This window comes from Xenopus tropicalis, chromosome 4, assembly GCF_000004195.4.
Source record: "Xenopus tropicalis strain Nigerian chromosome 4, UCB_Xtro_10.0, whole genome shotgun sequence".
NCBI lineage: Eukaryota > Metazoa > Chordata > Amphibia > Anura > Pipidae > Xenopus > Xenopus tropicalis.
The window spans coordinates 59,673,523-59,692,433 of record NC_030680.2 but is presented as its reverse complement, the minus strand read 5'-3'; the positions used below and the strand labels follow the sequence as shown (position 1 = coordinate 59,692,433).

Genomic DNA, 18,911 nt, shown 5'->3' with positions numbered 1-18,911 from the left:
CGCACTAGGAACTAGCCGCAATCCCCGCTGCAGCCACATACATAAGGATTTTACGGAAATGATTGATTTTGTTTAACCCTTTTTAGTTACATGAGGCGTTGGCATTTTTCACCTTGCAGGGTGCCTGGATATGGAATACGATGACAAACTGGTCCGATTCCGCCAGGGTCATCTTAATCCTTTTGATAAACAAGGGGAAGCAGAGCGCCAACCTGCAGCCTGTGAGACGGAGCCTTCCAAAGGTGAGCCGCAGTGGGATACTGGCATTCTGCCGTTCCAGGTAATGACAGGTGAAAGGATGAAGGAGAAAGCACCAGACCGGCCAAGCACATTTCCTACTAATTTAGCATCATACTCATAATTAACCTGTTTGTTCCTAGAATTCCCATGGTTTCAAAGGAAAATCAACATAGTCACTTGAACTAGAGCCAAGGCAGCTTCAGGCAGGTGTTTTGATCATCTTCCTTTTTCTCTGTCTCATACATTATTATATATCTCATACATTATTATGTAAGATAGCGCTGTTCTATATTGGCTGCTCATCCCCCAGGCTATTATTTGCATTCAGCTGACTCAGCCTTTGTTTTGCCTGTAATCATGAACCATTTGCCCCCCATCCTTGTTGGATATTTGCTTTTGCCCACAGTTGCATTAGATTTATATCTATTTCAGACTTTCTTGCATTTATTGCTTCTACTACTGTTCCTCATGCAGAATAACAAGTGGCTAAAGTCGTCTGTCTACCTCATTTATTCCACTCTTTTTGTCACTAAGGCCTGTTGTAGTCACCATAGCTAAACTTTTATTCATGTCACTAAGTGCCATAGGCTGTTAAAAGGGAACCAACATTTGTTAAAGATCCCCACACTACACAGAAGCCCCTAATATACCTAACACTGTAATCTGTTTATTCAAAAATATGAATAAATACCATATTTTATATGCTAAAAATCCAGCTGCAAAACAATTCTTCTGTTTCTTTAAAATATTGGCAGGGCAGGCGGGACTAAAATATTAATGTTACAAATAGTATATTAACAGTTTACAGATGGCATGCAGGATTACATAACCCACAATGCAGGACAGCTAACTACTGTTAGATTTTGTTTGTTGAGTCTCAAAGTAGCCAGCCAGATCAGCAGAAGAGGGGGCAAGTATTAGGTAACGGTTCCAAACCATATTATATGAAAATACTGTATATTTTTAATTGATACATATTGCAAAGTTCCTTAAAATTATGTTTAGTTTTCAATAAACTTAAGTTGTGTTTGGGTGGAATTCCCCTTTTATGTTAAACTAGAAAGAGAAGTTTGAGAACAAACTTCATGTTGGTTTGAAAAACATGAAGTCACTGAATGAAATCTTTGTTGTTGTTGGCTTTACCCAGTTTCTCTAAACTTGGACCACAGTTATATAGTAAAACCACTGTGCAAAGTTTGGGGACCCTGGTTTTAATAGTGTCTGAATGGCAGCAACTTAAATTTCCCCACTGAAAGCAGCGACAATTTTTTTAACAGGGTGCCCTGAGCACCCCACATAAATTTCAACCAATAAAAGTCATTGTGGTTGGTGGGTGTGCCCACTTTTTCTAACCTTGAGTTGAAGTCACCCAGTGACAAACAGTGGGCACCTTGACATAAATAGTGTAAGAATGGCAGCATTTTACATTTCACCATTTAAAGTAAATAGATGAAATGTGATTGGCTGTTGGTGGCTTTGGCCACTTTTTCAAACCTAAAACTGCAGTCCCCTAGTGACCAACTGTAAAGTTTAGGGATCTTGGTGTTAGTACTGTGAGAATGGCAGCAGGTTGAATTTCCCCATTGAAAGTCAATAGGTAAAATCCGATTTGCTGTTGGTTGCTCCGGACAGTTTTTCTAACCTTGAGCTGCAGTTACCTGGTGCCTAACTCTACAAGGTTTGGGGACACCGGCGTTATTACTGTGAGAATGGCAGCAAGTTGAATTTCCTCCTTTGAAAGTCAAAAGGTAAAATCTGATTGGCTGTAGCTCCGCCCACTTTTGGGCATCCAACAAATAGTCATGGGGTCAGCTATAGGGTGAAGAAGTGTGGAAAGTTTGGGCGTTGTACCCCTAAAACTGTAGTAACGTTTAGAAAATGGCAGGCGCTAACAATAACAAGACGAAGAAGAACTAGAAAGGGAAGTTTGAGAACAAACTTCATGTTTGGTTGAAAAACATAGAAGTCACTGAATGAAATCGGATCTGTTGTTGGCTCTGCCCACTTTTTTCAACCTTGGACAACAGTTATATAGTAAAAACCCCTGTGCAAAGTTTGGGGACCCTGGTTTTAATAGTGTCTGAATGGCAGAAATTTAAATTTCCCCACTGAAAGTCAATGAGTGACATCTGATTGGCGGTTGGTGGTAGCCCTGCAAATTTTTCTAACCTGGAACTGCAGTTAAGGTCCCCATACAAGGGCCGATTATAGCTTCCGATATCAGTCCCTTGGACCGATTCGGCAACTTATCGGCCCGTGTAGGGGCCGATAAGCAGAACCGAGGGGCCTGGCCGACCCATATCTGGCCTGAAATTGGGCAGATATCGAGCAGCCAGGTTAGAAAATCCAGTCGGATCGGGGACCGCATCGGCTCGTTGATGTGGTCCCCGAACGGCCTGCCCCATTGCCGCGTGGGGCCAAACGACCAAATTCGCCTACATGCCTCCCCGATATCGCCCACCCGTAGGTGGGGATACCGGGTGAAGATCCACTCGCTTGGTGACATCGCCAAGCGAGCGGATCTGCCCGTGTATGGCCAGCTTTACCCAGTGACTGCAAAGTTTAGGGACCCTAGGATTAATAGTTAAAGAACGGCAGCAGTTTAAATTTAATTAATTTAAATAAACATCAATAGGTAAATTGCGATTGGTGGGTGTGCCCACTTTTTCTAACCTTGAGTCAAAGTCACCCAGTGACAAACAGTGGGCACCCTGGCATAAATAGTGTGAGAATGACAGCATTTTAAATTTAAACCCAAAAAATTCAATGGATGAAATCTGATTGGCTGTTAGTGGCCCAACCCACTTTTCCTATTTTTTTTGAACTGCAGTCCCCCAGTGACCAACTTTGCAAAGTTTGGGGACTCAGGCATAAAAATTGTGGGACTGACAGCCTTTTACACGTCACCATTGAAAGTAAATAGGTGAAATGTGATTGGCTATTGGTGGCCCCGCCCACTTTCCCCCAACTTTGAACCACAAATACCCAGTTACTAACTTTGGAAAGTTTAACAACCCTGGAATTAATATTTAAATAATGGCATCAGTTTAAATATAAACCAATGAAATGTAAAGGGTGGAAATGGATTGGCTGTTGTTTCTAACCCTGAATACATGGTCAGCCAGTAACTGACATAAATAGTGTGAGAGAGGCAGAATTTTAACCAAAAAAATCCAATAGGTGAAGTCTGATTTGCTGTTGGTGGCCTGAACCGCAGTTACCAGGTGACTAGCTCTGCAAAGTTTGGGGACCTTCGTATTAATATTTAAAGAATGGCAGCAGTTTAAATTTAAACATTTGAAGTCTATAGGTGAAATCTGATTGGCTGCTGTTGGCCCCGTCCACTTTTCTAAACTTGGAACGCAGTCACCCAGTGACAAACTGTGCAAAGTTTGGGGACCCTGTCAGTAAACATGTGAGAATGTGATTGGCTTTTGATGGCACCGCCTACTTTTTCTAACCTTGAGTATGTAGTCAACCAGTGACTGACAAAGTTTGGGAACCCTGGCATCCACCAATAAAATTCAATAGGTGAAATCTGATTGGCTGTTTGTGGCTCTGCCCACTTTTTCAAAACTATAACCGCAGTCCCCTGGAAGAAGTGTGGAGAGTTTGGTACCCCTAAAACTGTAGGAGGAGTAGCGTTTAGAAAATGGGGGGCGCTAAGAAGAAGAAATGTGGAAGAATAAGCTGAAGTCGAAGAACAGTAAAGCTGGCCACACACGTGGTTGCACGAAAGATCGTTCCCACCCTCCACAGACGTTCAGGGCTGAATCGTCAGATATGGAGGTAGAAACAATAGGATTTCTACCTCCTTCTGCCGAATCAGCTCTGAAGGCAGATTTTGCTCAGGCGCCTTCTATGGAGCCCGATCAAAATCTTTTAACCCGCCCGATCGGCAAGTCGACCGATATCAGCAGCCTTCTGAGGTTTCGTACGATATTATCGGTGCGTGTATGGCCAGCTTAAGTTGGGTTTTTCAACCCAATATAATAAAATTATCTTGGTAATTACATGTGGAGAAAGAGCCTGATTTTAAAGTACTGAAGTGTTTCCTTTAATCTGTTATGGACAGGGCTGAGCTGCATCTCCTGGATTGTAAAAGACACGTGGGAGATCAGAGCCTGAAAATTGTAAGATTTGATTGGATTTCAGAAGTTTTGCAATTGCAACGTTATCATTTTGGTAGTTTGGAGCAGAAATAACGACTCTTTGTAAGAGAGCCCTAAATAGACAGACAGCTGTTCATGGTGTACTCTGTGCATATTTTATTTCCACTCTGTATATTTATCTTTAGGCACACGCTTGTTAAATGCCATACACTGAGATGTATACAGTGGTGTGAAAAACTATTTGCCCCCGTCCTGATTTCTTATTCTTTTGCATGTTTGTCACACAAAATGTTTCTGATCATCAAACACATTTAACTATTAGTCAAAGATAACACAAGTGAACACAAAATGCAGTTTTTAAATGAGGGTTTGTATTATTTAGGGAGAAAAAAAATCCAAACCTACATGGCCCTGTGTGAAAAAGTAATTGCCCCCTGAACCTAATAACTGGTTGGGCCACCCTTAGCAGCAATAACTGCAATCAAGCGTTTGCGATAACTTGCAACGAGTCTTTTACAGCGCTCTGGAGGAATTTTGGCCCACTCATCTTTGCAGAATTGTTGTAATTCAGCTTTATTTGAGGGTTTTCTAGCATGAACTGCCTTTTTAAGGTCATTCCACAACATCTCAATAGGATTCAGGTCAGGACTTTGACTAGGCCACTCCAAAGTCTTCATTTTGTTTTTCTTCAGCCATTCAGAGGTGGATTTGCTGGTGTGTTTTGGGTCATTGTCCTGCTGCAGCACCCAAGATCGCTTCAGCTTGAGTTGACAAACAGATGGCCGGACATTCTCCTTCAGGATTTTTTGGTAGACAGTAGAATTCATGGTTCCATCTATCACAGCAAGGCTTCCAGGTCCTGAAGCAACAAAACAACCCCAGACCATCACACTACCACCACCATATTTTACTGTTGGTATGATGTTCTTTTTCTGAAATGCTGTGTTACTTTTACGCCAGATGTAACGGGACACGCACCTTCCAAAAAGTTCAACTTTTGTCTCGTCGGTCCACAAGGTATTTTCTCAAAAGTCTTGGCAATCATTGAGATGTTTTTTAGCAAAATTGAGACGAGCCATAATGTTCTTTTTGCTTAAAAGTGGTTTGCGCCTTGGAAATCTGCCATGCAGGCCGTTTTTGCCCAGTCTCTTTCTTATGGTGGAGTCGTGAACACTGACCTTAATTGAGGCAAGTGAGGCCTGCAGTTCTTTAGATGTTGTCCTGGGGTCTTTTGTGGCCTCTCGGATGAGTTGTCTCTGCGCTCTTGGGGTAATTTTGGTCGGCCGGCCACTCCTGGGAAGGTTCACCACTGTTCCATGTTTTTGCCATTTATGGATAATGGCTCTCACTGTGGTTCGCTGGAGTCCCAAAGCTTTAGAAATGGCTTTATAACCTTTACCAGACTGATAGATCTCAATTACTTTTGTTCTCATTTGTTCCTGAATTTCTTTGGATCTTGGCATGATGTCTAGCTTTTGAGGTGCTTTTGGTCTACTTCTCTGTGTCAGGTAGCTCCTATTTAAGTGAGTTCTTGATTGAAACAGGTGTGGCAGTAATCAGGCCTGGGGGTGACTACAGAAATTGATATTGAAATTGAAAATTGAAATTGATAAACCACAGTTAAGTTATTTTTTAACAAGGGGGGCAATCACTTTTTCACACAGGGCCATGTAGATTTGGAGTTTTTTTTCTCCCTTAATAACGTAAACCTTCATTTAAAAACTGCATTTTGTGTTCACTTGTGTTATCTTTGACTAATAGTTAAATGTGTTTGATGATCAGAAACATTTTGTGTGACAAACATGCAAAAGAATAAGAAATCAGGACGGGGGCAAATAGTTTTTCACACCACTGTATTTCTATTACCAAATGCCCTATGATGGATCTAGCCGACTGCTTGTTCTCTTTACTCTCTTACCCATGGCTTCTTCCATGTAATACTATTTACTTTAGCCAGTTTCCTCTCCTTTTCCTTGTACAGGCAATGCTGCTTTTTCTCACCACACTCAAGGAAATGGTTCTTGACTGCCTGTACCTGACCACTAGGTCTTGGTTTGGTGACCAGCAAACTAAGGGCTCTGGCACACGGGGAGATTAGTCGCCCGCGACAAATCTCCCGTGTCTCCGGTGACTAATCTCCCCGGAGTACCATGTATGCCATCCCACCGGCAATTTACATTTTCGCCGGTGGGATGGCAATCCGGGGAGATTAGTCGCCCGCGAACAGGGAGTTTTGTCGCGGGTGACTAATCTCCCCGTGTGCCAGAGCCCTAAAGGTGGCTACTTTTATCTGAGTCAGCAGCTTATCTCTGGGGCACTTGGACAGTCCTGCCCAACCCATATTTGACTGTAAATCAGCCAGAAATTGATCAGATGTTTAAAAATCTTGCCCTGACAACCTGTATTCTTGTAGTTGTGTTAGTATCATTTGGCTTTATGACCATACGATCGCATCAGTCAGATATTGCCCATCTGAAGTTATTATAGGTATATGAATATATATATGTGTGTGTGTGTGTATAATAATGAAAAAACATTGTGTTGTAATAAAAACAATTTGGCACTGTAATAGCAGTTTAGCACGATTGATGGCAAGGTACAAATGTATGGTCTGCAGCAATAATTTTCAGTATGCCCAAGGGTTGTGTAGAACAATTACCTGTTTTATGAAACCTGTCCCAAAAATACTATTATCTGTTTCCTTTATGTTCAGCTCCTAAGTACCCATTTTGAGCAGCTTGCTGTAGCATACAAATGATGTGCACTTTCCTCTGTTAGATTTCCCTACAAGTTCTCCACTCTCTGTACCAGAATTCCACTGCCCAGACCGAGTGATGGACCTTGGAGTATCAGAGGATCATTTCTCCCGGCCTGTGGTGAGTATTCATTGAAAACTGAACTAAACATTGCACATTGTTCTCCTGCCTTGAATTTAACTGTGAATCAAGGACTTCTGGGCACACACAGGGAGATAATAAAATTGCTAGGAGGCACCTCCCCAGCCCCTATATATTTCTGCAGGTTGTTACCAAAGTATGATGTCCGTTTTCATAGATAAATATGCCCTTAGGTTTGCATTAATCCAGGGTCTTTGGCTGCTGTGCTTACCTCATTGCACCAAATATCTTTTAGTGCTGTTGACTAAAAAGGCAGTACAGGATTACCTTACTATTCCTTAAAATTGGTGATTCTTGTCAGGGACAAGCGATGCAGAAATATAGAAAAAGGAACTACTTGTTAGATGAATACTGTCCATGATTGGCTAACGTTTCTGATTTGGTATACAGGTATGGGATCCATTATGCAGCAACCAGTTATCCAGAAAGCTCAGAATTACAGGAAGGCCATCTCCCATAAACTCCATTTTAATCGAAATTCAAATTTTAAATTTTTCCCCTTTTTCTCTGAAATAATAAAACAGTAGCTTGTATTTTATTGGAGGCAAAACAATTCTACTGGGTTTTATTCATGTTTATTACATATGACTCCATTATCCAGAAACCTGTTATCCAGAATGCTCTGATTTATGGGAAGGCCATGTCCCATAGACTCCATTTTAAGCAAATAATTTTTCAAAATTAATTTCCCTTTTCTCTGTAATAATATGACGGTACTTGATCCCAACTAAGCTGTATGAATCTATATTGGTGGCAAAAAGTCCTATTGGGTTTATTTCACGTTTAAAAGATTTTTTTGTCTTGACTTAAAGTATGGTGATCAAAATTTCAGAAAGACCCCAGTTCCCAAGCATTCTGAATAACATGTCCCATACCTGTATGTAATTAAAACAGTATATTGTGTGCCTTATTTATTAAATGGAGAGGATCGCATATGGGTTCCTGAGTGTATCACCAACTTTTTTCAATCTAGTGTGAATCAGCAGAAAGACTTGCTTGCAGGCAGGATTATCCAGCTGGTTGGCTTTAAGTAGCATAAAATAATTCTTCTCTTTTTAAACCCCATTGTTGTACTGCTGACTTGGGTTTTTATCTGGAATAAGCTATTATAAATACATTAGGTTGCAATAATATAGAGGACTGAATGTGTTCTTCGTTGTCTGTCCCTGTTGGTGCGGAATAAAGGGCCTTTTCCTAGCATCTGATATCCAGCAGTTGAGGCAGGCAATCGAGGAGTGTAAGCAGGAGATCCTAGAGCTGCCCGAGCACTCTGACAGGCAGAAAGATGCAGTGGTTAGACTCATCCACCTACGGCTCAAGCTACAAGAACTGAATGTGAGTGACATGAGTGACAATAAGGATTTCCAGGCTTCTGCGGTCTATTCTTTTTTTGTTTTCTCTTGCTCTATACATACCCACAGAATACCGACAGAATAGATGAAAAGCCAAATTGCATGCCAACAAATTGTTTTATAGCAAAACCATATTCTTTTTACAAAAATGGTACAATAAATCAAGATACAATAAAAATACCACCCCAAGGCAAAAAAAAAAAAGGTTGAAAAAAACCAAAGCAGACACATAGGTAATGAAGAGAATACCCTGATGTTTCGGAGCAAAGTCCTTTCTTAAGGGGATTCTCTATTAAATTATTAAAGCACACACCGCGCTTATTCTTGACCAGTAATTATCAACCAAAAACCTTCACTGGTCTATTTTTTTGGATGATAATTGCAGGTTAGGGGAAACATACAGCACATCCAGTCAATTTGACTTTGTGACCTTATGTGACATTGAACTAATTGTCTCCCTTGTCCCACTACACACCCTCAGGACCCACTTGAGGACGAACCAAATCTGCGCATTTTGTTGGAGCATCGATTTTACAAGGAAAAGAGTAAAAGTGTGAAACATCTTTGTGACAAGTGCAGCACGTTTATCTGGGGCCTGATCCAAACTTGGTACACCTGCACTGGTGAGGGTGCTGAATTTGTAACTTGTTTGGTAGGTTCATATCTGTATACACAGCCACTTGGCCCAGTGGGCTAAATATGGTCCTTAGTGACACATACATATGGGCCTTAGTTAATGGCTATTGCAGTGGGCCAGAATGTCATCCGTTATACAGCACAAAGGTTTTCAGTGGTGGCTGCAAGGTGGCCAGAATAGAAACAGCTTCATGTTTCACCACAATATGTTCATTTTAGTGATAGTGTTTTACTACTTTGGACTGAAGCAGGATAATCCCTGTAGATACTAAGCCATGATGTAGTATTATAAAATGCAAGCTATTTGTTCAATTGTTTTGCTTATGTTTCAGGTTGTAGCTATCGTTGTCACAGCAAATGTCTAAACTTAATCACCAAACCCTGCGTGAGATCAAAAGTCAGTCATCAGGCTGAGTATGAGTTGTCAATTTGTCCAGAGGCTGGGTTGGACAGTCAGGACTACCGTTGTGCTGAATGCCGAACTCCCATTTCTTTAAGTAAGTATAACCTGAGCCCTGTAGGATCTTACCAAGCTGAAACAAAGCAATACAAGTTTTTTTCCTAATCTTCTCAGACTTTGCTTGCCTGTATTATTATTGTTATTATCTTATACTCTGCAGCTGTAATCAGTTGATATTTGTATTATTAAGTAAGTACAAACAATATACTCTACTAATAGCTTAATCGACTTAAAGCATTTAAAATTTTTAATTGTTTGAAAGGTTGGTAGTACTTTTAAGGGAACAGTAACACCAATAACTGTTTTATATATATTTAATTTAGTGTGCCATTATACTGCACTCCTAACAATTGTATATTTTTTTTTAGAAAAGCATCTATAGTTTTTATACATAAGCTGCTGTATTAGCATGGCAGCAGCCATTCAAGCCAAATAGGGCAAAAAGGCAGGTGTTTACACAGCAGATCATCATCACCAATTTATATAGTGCCAGCAAAGTAAGTAGGGCCTTACATTAATTTATAACAAAAAGGGTCTTTACACTATTTTAACAAACAAGGATTCCACTAGGTGGTGCGCAAGGGTATAAAAATGGAAGTGTATAATTGTCAATTAGCTTGATAAAAGGCCACACATGGCCTGAAACGTTGCTGTATGCCCCTAAAATCTGCAATAGAGGCATTTTAATTAAAAATACAAGAGGTGCTGTTTTGCATTGTTGTTATTTGGATATGCCGATGGGGAACCTGCACTACTACAGACTAGAAACAAGGTGTTGTGCTGACTACTATCTCCAAAGGGTTACAGTATAGAAAATAGGATCAGAGGGCCCTGACTCACAAGAACTTACAGCAGAAATGGTTTGTTTGTAGGTGCTCAACTCATACAAACTGTAAATGTAAAAAATTAAATTTTCACTTCCAGACAGTGAGTCAGGCAGACACCATCTTGAGCTACTGCAGGGCCTTGTCTTTTGAAAATGTGCAGGAAAGAGCATGCACAGTTGATCAGCGGATCTGGACCTGCTTCAACTGCTCATGCTAATCCCACTGCAGGGTATCTAAAGCAGCAAGAGATGGCGTCTGCCAAACCTACAGCGCAACTCTACATTTTAAAACCAGGTACATACAATTGTGCTCTGATATTGGATTTACAGTTCTCGGTATAATATGGTATCTTTCTGTTTTGCGGGACAGGATCTGTTCCCAGTGAAGCAAGACAATGTGATTACACTGGGCAGTATTACTGCATCAGTTGTCATTGGAACGACATTGCTGTCATCCCAGCGCGGGCCATTCACAACTGGGATTTTGAACCCCACAAGGTAATACTGGAGGAGCAGGGGCAAAGTACAGACTAAAGGGGTCATTTATGACCTGGGAAGGCTGAGTGCAAAGTGCATAAATAAATAAATACAATCCATCAATTTTTTGCACTCTGCTTGCTTGAAATGCTGCCGGTCTCAGCAGTCCATTTCTGAGTACAAAGACATGTGTCTGACCAGAAGTACTGCTTTGCCTGCATTGCAATGCTGTATTCATAAGGATTGTGTAGGTGTCCCACCACGCTGCACTCTAATTTGTATTGCATTCAAATGCTTACGTCAACTTTGTGACAGACTTTTTTTTTTTATCCAGCACAAGGTGTAGAGTGCAGACCCCAGGCAGTAGTGCTCTGTTCTTGAGCACTAAAGGTCCCCATACACGGGCCGATAGTAGCTGCCGATATCGGTTAAAAAATTAACTTTTATCCCTACCTCATGTTGCTCCTCCCATTTCAGGTGTCTCGATGCAGTATGCGATACCTTGCTCTGATGTTGGGTCGCCCTGTGCTAAAGTTACGTGAGATTAATCCATTGCTTTTTAACTATGTGGAGGAGCTAGTAGAAATCCGGGTAAGGAGATGTGACAGTCACTTATGCAAGAAAAGTTAATTAAAATATGGAGTACACACTCTAAGGGGCCCTTTTTTTCCTGCTTTGTAAAATAATCTGTATTAGAAAAATGATGCAAAAAGCAGTGTGAAATAACCCATGCAAGTCAGTGGGAAAAGTTCAGGTGGCAAATAAATCATTGTGGTAAAAAACAGCAATGTATGATAAGTTCTTTTCCCCCCCAACTATTTTGTGTTCAGCAAACCAAATCCAAACCTCTGCAGCTGTTTGGTTTTAAAGAAACCTAAAAACAGCTCTCAACCGTTTATTAAGTTCAAACACATAAAAATAGCGGCAATGTCTTCTCTCTTCTTATTTGTCAAGTAACTATTTCCCTCTCAACAACAGAAGCTGCGTCAGGACATTCTTCTGATGAAGCCATATTTCATCACATGCAAGGAAGCCATGGAAGCTCGGCTTCTTCTCCAGGTCAGAGAAAATATAGACTTTTCACTAATTATATTTGTCTTTTGTAACACTGGATACAATAATAAAAATGGGATGGGTTGCCTTGTTACCTGTGAAGTGTGCTATACTGGGCATTGTTTCCATAAAAACAGTCTCTATTTCTTTGCAGCTGCAGGATCGCCAGCACTTTGTGGAAAACGATGATATGTACTCATTACAAGACTTACTAGACATCAGCAGTGGGCGCTTGGGTTGTTCTCTTACAGAAATCCATACCACATTTGCCAAACACATAAAGCTGGACTGTGAGGTGAGGGGGCAATGAAAAATAGGCATGTGAAGCAAATCAATGAGCAATACCAACAGAGGGCTTATTTAGTATGGAGAGTAGAGTGGCACAGGCTTGGCATTAACCACTGATGTAACTGCAAGTGATTTTTATTTCTACCAGCGTTGTCAGGCCAAGGGTTTCGTGTGTGAACTGTGCAAGGAAGGAGACATCCTCTTCCCATTTGACAGTCATACATCTGTGTGCCAAGACTGTGCTGCTGTGTTCCATAGGTGAGTATATCCTCCTCATAGACTGGAATGGATTATTCTACCATCTCTTTGATATTTTGATAAGCAGAATACTAAATTATTATGCCTACAGCTGAATCATATAAAAGGGTGCCAGACAGCAGAGAAATATATAAAGGGTTAAGGGCTGATAAAGGACTGACATATAATAAAGATTAAAAGAATGTAGGAGGGGAAAGGCAAGATTTGTAACTCCACATGCTGCAGAAATACAACTTCCAAGAATGCCATTGGTGAACATGGTGCATCTTGAAAATGGGGCTCATTTATGACCACAAGCACAACTGGAAAGCACTGGTTTGCAGTAAGTATTTGAGTACTTGAGCCCAAAGATGCTCCTGGCAACTTATGATTAGCACCACAGAGGCTGATTAGCATAGGCTAATAAATTACCAGGAAATAATTCCAGGATTCCCATACCAGGGTAGCATCCATGTATGCAAATTACTTGCACCTACTCAAGTGGACACTAGTACTGCATGCTGAATATGGTGCAATCTAAATATGACTTGCTAAAAATATATATTATCTCTCCATCAAACGATGTGGTGGAAACAACTAAACTGGAATGGTGCAAAAAAAAAAACACAGTAACACAACCCCCCACAGAGAGATTAGTTGCCCGTGATAGAGACCAATCTCTCCAAAATTCAACAAAGGGAATCACAGTGGAAAGGCATATACGTCGCTTATGTTTCCAAGGTGCGTGAAGTTTTCTGCAGGATAAAACTTTGTGTGAAAAAACGAAGTGAGTCGTATGACCTTCCACAGGCGATTCACAAGTGGAAAGACCGTGGGGCAGTAGCCTAAAATGTGTTTTGTAGTTGCATTATGTACCAGTATGTATTATGCTTTCTACAACCTTGAATTTTCTAAAATTACTGAAATGATGGTACTTGATTACTGCACAATACAGTTGCTACACAATACACCTGTGTATATTAATACAGATGGAGCAGTATTACAAAGCCAATCACATCTTGCTTTATTGCATTGTTGTGCTGAGAAGTACCAACACTGGCATTGCCTGTGAGTATGGCACAAAGCAGCTGTAAGCTCCAGAGCAGGGGTGCCCAGACTTTGTCACCCTGTGATCTACTCTTTCCACCTGGCCACAGTCATGAGATCTACCACAGTTAAAATAGTATGATGTATATCATTTGGCGCAATAATCAAGAAAAAGTATTAATCGATGTTTAACAAATACACATAGTGATATATAAATGCAGTGCCAAATTTACATTTAATGCCCACATAACATTATTCAAGTGCCAACTTCAAGTTTAATTGAAAAGGATTGTAGTAGTTTCTTCATGGCCCACTTTGAAGTCTGCACATAGAAACATATATAAAGTGGGGATAAATATCTACAGCAGCCTGGTGGGGACAATCTTTTATACTGGGATTAAACTACAAAGACGGATGGCTTGAGCAGCTGCACTCAAAAGCTCCAGTATGCTGGGGGGGGGGGGGGGAAGAAGTTGGGGGATGTCATCCCACCACATTCTACCTCAAGGTCTACCAGAAACTTTAAAGTGATCTGCTAGACCGCAATCTACCTTTAGGGCACCCCTGCTCCAGAGCATCTAAAGTAATGGTTGGAGGTTAAACATGCATAATAAGATTATTGTGCAGTTGTGTATTCCCAAGAAAGATATAAACGTAGTGGCACATGGGGAAGTTATTGCCTACGTTAGCTGAGATTTAAGTGCAAGAGATTAACCTTTCTGTGTGCCAATGCCCTAAGGGACATTTGTGTTGCAATATAGAGTCTCATCTTGGTGGCCCAAGCAGTCATACTACTAATTTGATATCTACAGCCTGTATCCAAGAAGTCACGTTATTATCAACAAAGAACAAGATAAAGGTTATTATGAATTCTAGTAAATACATACCATCTGTTTCATTTGTGGGAGAGGAAGATGATTAGGAGTCAGCTTAAAGTGGTGTACAGTTAACTCCTTGTGGCCTGGGGCAAGTCTTCCTTTGCTGTAGACATGGACTTAATATGTATGTGTTTACAGTGCTTCATGTACCTGGTAACACAACTGAGCTTATCGGAATTGTTAATATTTACATTCAGTACATTCAGACAGTTGTTTATTTTTTAAATGTTGCCTTATGATTTTTGTACTTTCCTTTTAGGGACTGTTATTATGATAACTCCACCAGCTGCCCACGGTGCACGAGACTTAACCTACGGAAACAAGTGCAGAATCCTGGAGAGGAGCCATAGCAGAATAAAGTCATCCAGACGAACTTGCATTACAATAGGACAGGATTTGAGCCTGTGCTTGAACAATCATAAATTGATTAAAAAGCAAGACAGGCATGCACTACATTTACCACTTTACTGACTTTCTGTATTTTCTTGTGCCTGGGAGACCTACAGCACATTCCAAAATATTGCACAGTTACCAGATCCTAACCTACTGCAACATTTGGACATTCCAGTTGCATTCCAGGAATATAAGGAAATGGTGATTATTTCTGTACAGATCTCCTATGGTGCCTTATTAGTACATGGAAAGCATTACGTCTGTATCTTTCTGGGAGACCTGTAGCACCTGGATTTTCTTGTTCTTTATTGGTTACTTTACTCTTGGACCTGCACTCTTACTTGAAGGTTTGGAGGTGTATGATATATATATATATATATATATATATGTGTGTGTGCATACTACAGAATGCAGAGAGAAACTCTTCTTATACTTTTTAATACAACAGCTCAGTATTAATTTATTGACTGCGGCCATGAAGCCTCTGTATTACCCTCTGGTAAATGAAACTGGGAACCATTAAAAGAATGTTGGGTAGTTAAACTTTTGATTAATTTCTGCTGCTATCTGAAAAGTATTACATAACTCCTGAACTAATTGCAGGATTTTATGCCCTGTGATTCTTGCTACTTACCTAACATTCAATATATTAAATATAACAAAGTGCAATAGATTTATAAATACAGTTCTGGGGCCACATAAGTGGGAAAGGTTTTGGTGATTACAGGAGAAACAGACCCAATTTTTTAACCTATAAAAATCATTAAACCTTTTTCTGAAACTGTTTGCTTTCTTATGTACAGCCTGGCCCCTTCAAAAAAAATGGCATGTTTTTTCCCACTTTTAGGCTTCATTTACCTTTTTTGTAACCACTACAGAAAATTCTGCACTGCTTTTTTTTTTAACAGACGTGTGATCTGATTGAGGTCTTAGGTTTCTGTCCAACTGGAAGACATCAGGACCAAGTGATATTCTATGTGGGCATGGCCTAACTAGCGGATCCTAGAGCAGCGACTGGTCGGATTCACCAGTAAGGTTTGAGGAGAAAGCCTAGTTGCTGCTCAGGATACTCATGTCAGCGTCAGACCAAGCGGCAAGGGTACTCGAGGCAATGCCCCTTCGCATACACACGACAGAGAGATGAGGGGGAATAAGATGTCCCTGGCATGTGCAGGTTGATTCCCTTTTAAAGTCCACTATGTGTAGCATATTTCACAGCTGATTCTGTGATTCAGACTTTATTATATTAACTGCAATGATATCTGACTAATCCATGGACCATAGCAAGGTTGATTCTAAGTTTCGTAAACTTATCTTATGTTAGTCTTAATATAGTAGCAAAGACACAAAGAGCTACTTGTCGGGGTTACAAAATAGACAATACTGATAATTGTCTCTTAGGGTGGCGTATGCCATCCCACCGGCGATTTACATTTTCGGTGGTGGGATGGTATTTTGGGGAGATTAGTCGCCCGTGACAAGGGAGATTTTTTGCAGTCAACTAATCTTCCCGTGTGCCAGAGCCCTTATGTGTGTTTTAGCAGAGACAATTCTCAGTATTATCTATGCAAGGGTATTGTCTGGTGTTGTGTAGCCGCTACAAGTAGCACCGTGTTTCATAGCCTTAAGTGTGATGCTTCCATTCGTGGATCTTAATTACATTAAGCCCTTTTGACACCATTAAAGCTCTTTATAGAATTGTTGAATAATGTACCCAGGTGATGTGTTTATTTTTGTTTTGTATGTCTCCTGCTGCTGTAACTTAAATTTCATGTAGATATTATTGTCACAGTTAAGGTGGTGATAGTCTTCAGACCAAATAGATGGATAGCATGTGAGTGGTCACATGCATGTAAGGCTACCTTCCATTGTTCCATTTGTTTGGGCAGATAGCCCATATGATTGGGACAGCAGTAACTGAAGAAAAGCTGCCTGTGAAGCTCTGCCGAATACACCCCTACTTAAACTGGCCTCACATGGGCTGAGCTATAAAATGTTTGACTTATTAGCCTACAAGTTGATTTGGCCATCCCTGTCGGAGTGCATAATTCTATTTGTAAAAGAAACTAAAATGGTAGGCTTTATGTGCAAACAGGCCCAGAGTAACACTAGATACTGTTATTGAGAGGTACTGGGCCTTGGTAGCCAGCTAATAAGTCACTGGTAGCATTACCAATGAAAATAGATTTTACTGGGTCAGTCATATCTAATGCATGAGCTCTCAGCGCTACCTATGAATTTCTGAGAACTGACCCTGCTGAAGTTTATGAATGTTAGTCTCAGTATCCAGATGCCTGCAATAGTCTTGGTGGGAAGCATATTGTATTTGTGGCTATCTTCCAAAAATATGGAAATCTGAACCTCAGGGAGACAGTCACCTGTGCTGTAAGCTTGGGAGTCTTTAGACCTATAATTCCAGATATCTTATTAGAAGTTTCGTTCTTATCTGTAATATTTGCCTGTAAAAATGTTACCCTCCTTCGTTGAGGGGAAGCATCCTTGTCTTTATGTAAATATGGGTAGAAACTTTTTGCCTTCTATTTATAATTTTAATTTCTTATACATGCTCAAACATAATAAAAGTCTTCAAATAAACATTATCTTGTTTGAATTAATACATTTAAATTGTGGCCTGTGGCCTTAAAGGAGAACTAAACCCTAAAAAAAACATGGTTAGAAATTCTGTATTTTATATATTAAACTTGCTGTACAAGCCTAGAGTAAGGCGAATAGATTTTGAAAGTGAAATCCGGAGACACTATGCACAGTTGCGGCACTTAATTTGTTAATACATAGGAATGAACACAGAAATCTGTATCAGCCCCCAACCCTGAATATATAAATGGATACAATTCAATGAGACCTGCTCAATATGTTTTCTTCTGACCATCTTTCACCCAATATAACCATGAAAAACTACATTCCTTACCAGGATTTAATTTTTACCCCAGTCCAAAATAGGCCATTTTTTGCATTACAAAAGAGACTCCCCTGTAGCAGTTCATTTAGATAGATAGGATATTTAATAGGATCCATGTTGCACTCAGTTTCCCTGTTCAGTACTGAGGCAGCTCTGCACCCACCATAATATATGCATTAAGCAGTGGGTGGGCAACCGAAACCAAAATGCCAACTGGTGTTGCCCCAGTATAGTGACAATAATTCTACTGTCAGCCAATTGTCTTGCTTTGGCCCCAAATATAGTGACATCAATGGCCACCTCTGACCCCAAGTATAGTGACATCAGTGGTCAGCTCTGGCCCCCAGTATAATGACAGTAAGTGCTGGTTCTGGTCCCCAGTATAGCGACAGTAAGTGCTAGTTCCAGCTCCCAGTAGAATAATAGTAATGGCCAGCTCTGGCTCCTGGTATAGGGATTTTAGAGCCCAGTATAGTAAAAGTAAGGGACAGTTCTGGTAGCGAGTATAGTGACAATAAGGGCCGGTTCTGTCCTCCAATATAGTTAAGGGACAGTTCTTGCACCCAGTAAGTGAAGTTGCTCAGTGAAGTTGTGCTGCTGGTTTAATTACCACTCATCAACTAATTAAGAACAGCTGCAAAACTTCACTGAGCTCCGTACTATGCGAAACTACTACAAAGTACGGAGCTTAGTGAGGTTGTGCTGCTCGTAACTACCGCTTATTTCACAGGGCAGAGGAGCAGTATTTTAAGCTGGAACAACAACTTACAGATGAAGCGCATGTTTTCCCAAAACTTAACTAGTTACAAGATAACACAGGCTATCCTGTTGTGTTATCTCGTGCCATCTCCCTGCTGTGTCAGGGGAAAAAAAGCCTTCTTAGGCTGTTATTCTGTTTTCAGACAGCAGGTGGTGCCAGGAAAGTAACGTGAATGTGCACAGTAGGGGGTCCATTTTGACACCAGACTTCTCCAGCCTTATCTTTTTTCTGGAATGTGGGAAGTGCTAAGAGTGATTAAGATTACCCCCTGGTAAAAGCAAATAGAGCACTAGTCTCTCCTGTGGGTAATTACACACTTGGCAGTTTCTGGGCAA

The 18,911-nt window shown here is 40.6% G+C and overlaps 1 protein-coding gene across 3 annotated transcripts; it reads left to right on the top strand.

Moving 5' to 3' along the window:
• On the top strand, nt 1-17,493 carry def8 (differentially expressed in FDCP 8 homolog). 3 transcript variants are annotated; one of them, XM_012960817.3, is made up of 12 exons: nt 161-242; nt 4,316-4,373; nt 7,131-7,228; nt 8,435-8,584; nt 9,083-9,224; nt 9,570-9,734; nt 10,894-11,021; nt 11,478-11,591; nt 11,979-12,059; nt 12,208-12,348; nt 12,490-12,599; nt 14,763-17,493. In XM_012960817.3, exons 3-12 carry the CDS (start codon nt 7,187-7,189, stop codon nt 14,851-14,853), a joined length of 1,164 nt encoding a protein of 387 aa, XP_012816271.1. In that variant the 5' UTR covers nt 161-242; nt 4,316-4,373; nt 7,131-7,186; the 3' UTR covers nt 14,854-17,493.
• Nucleotides 17,494-18,911: the final 1,418 nt, after the last annotated feature.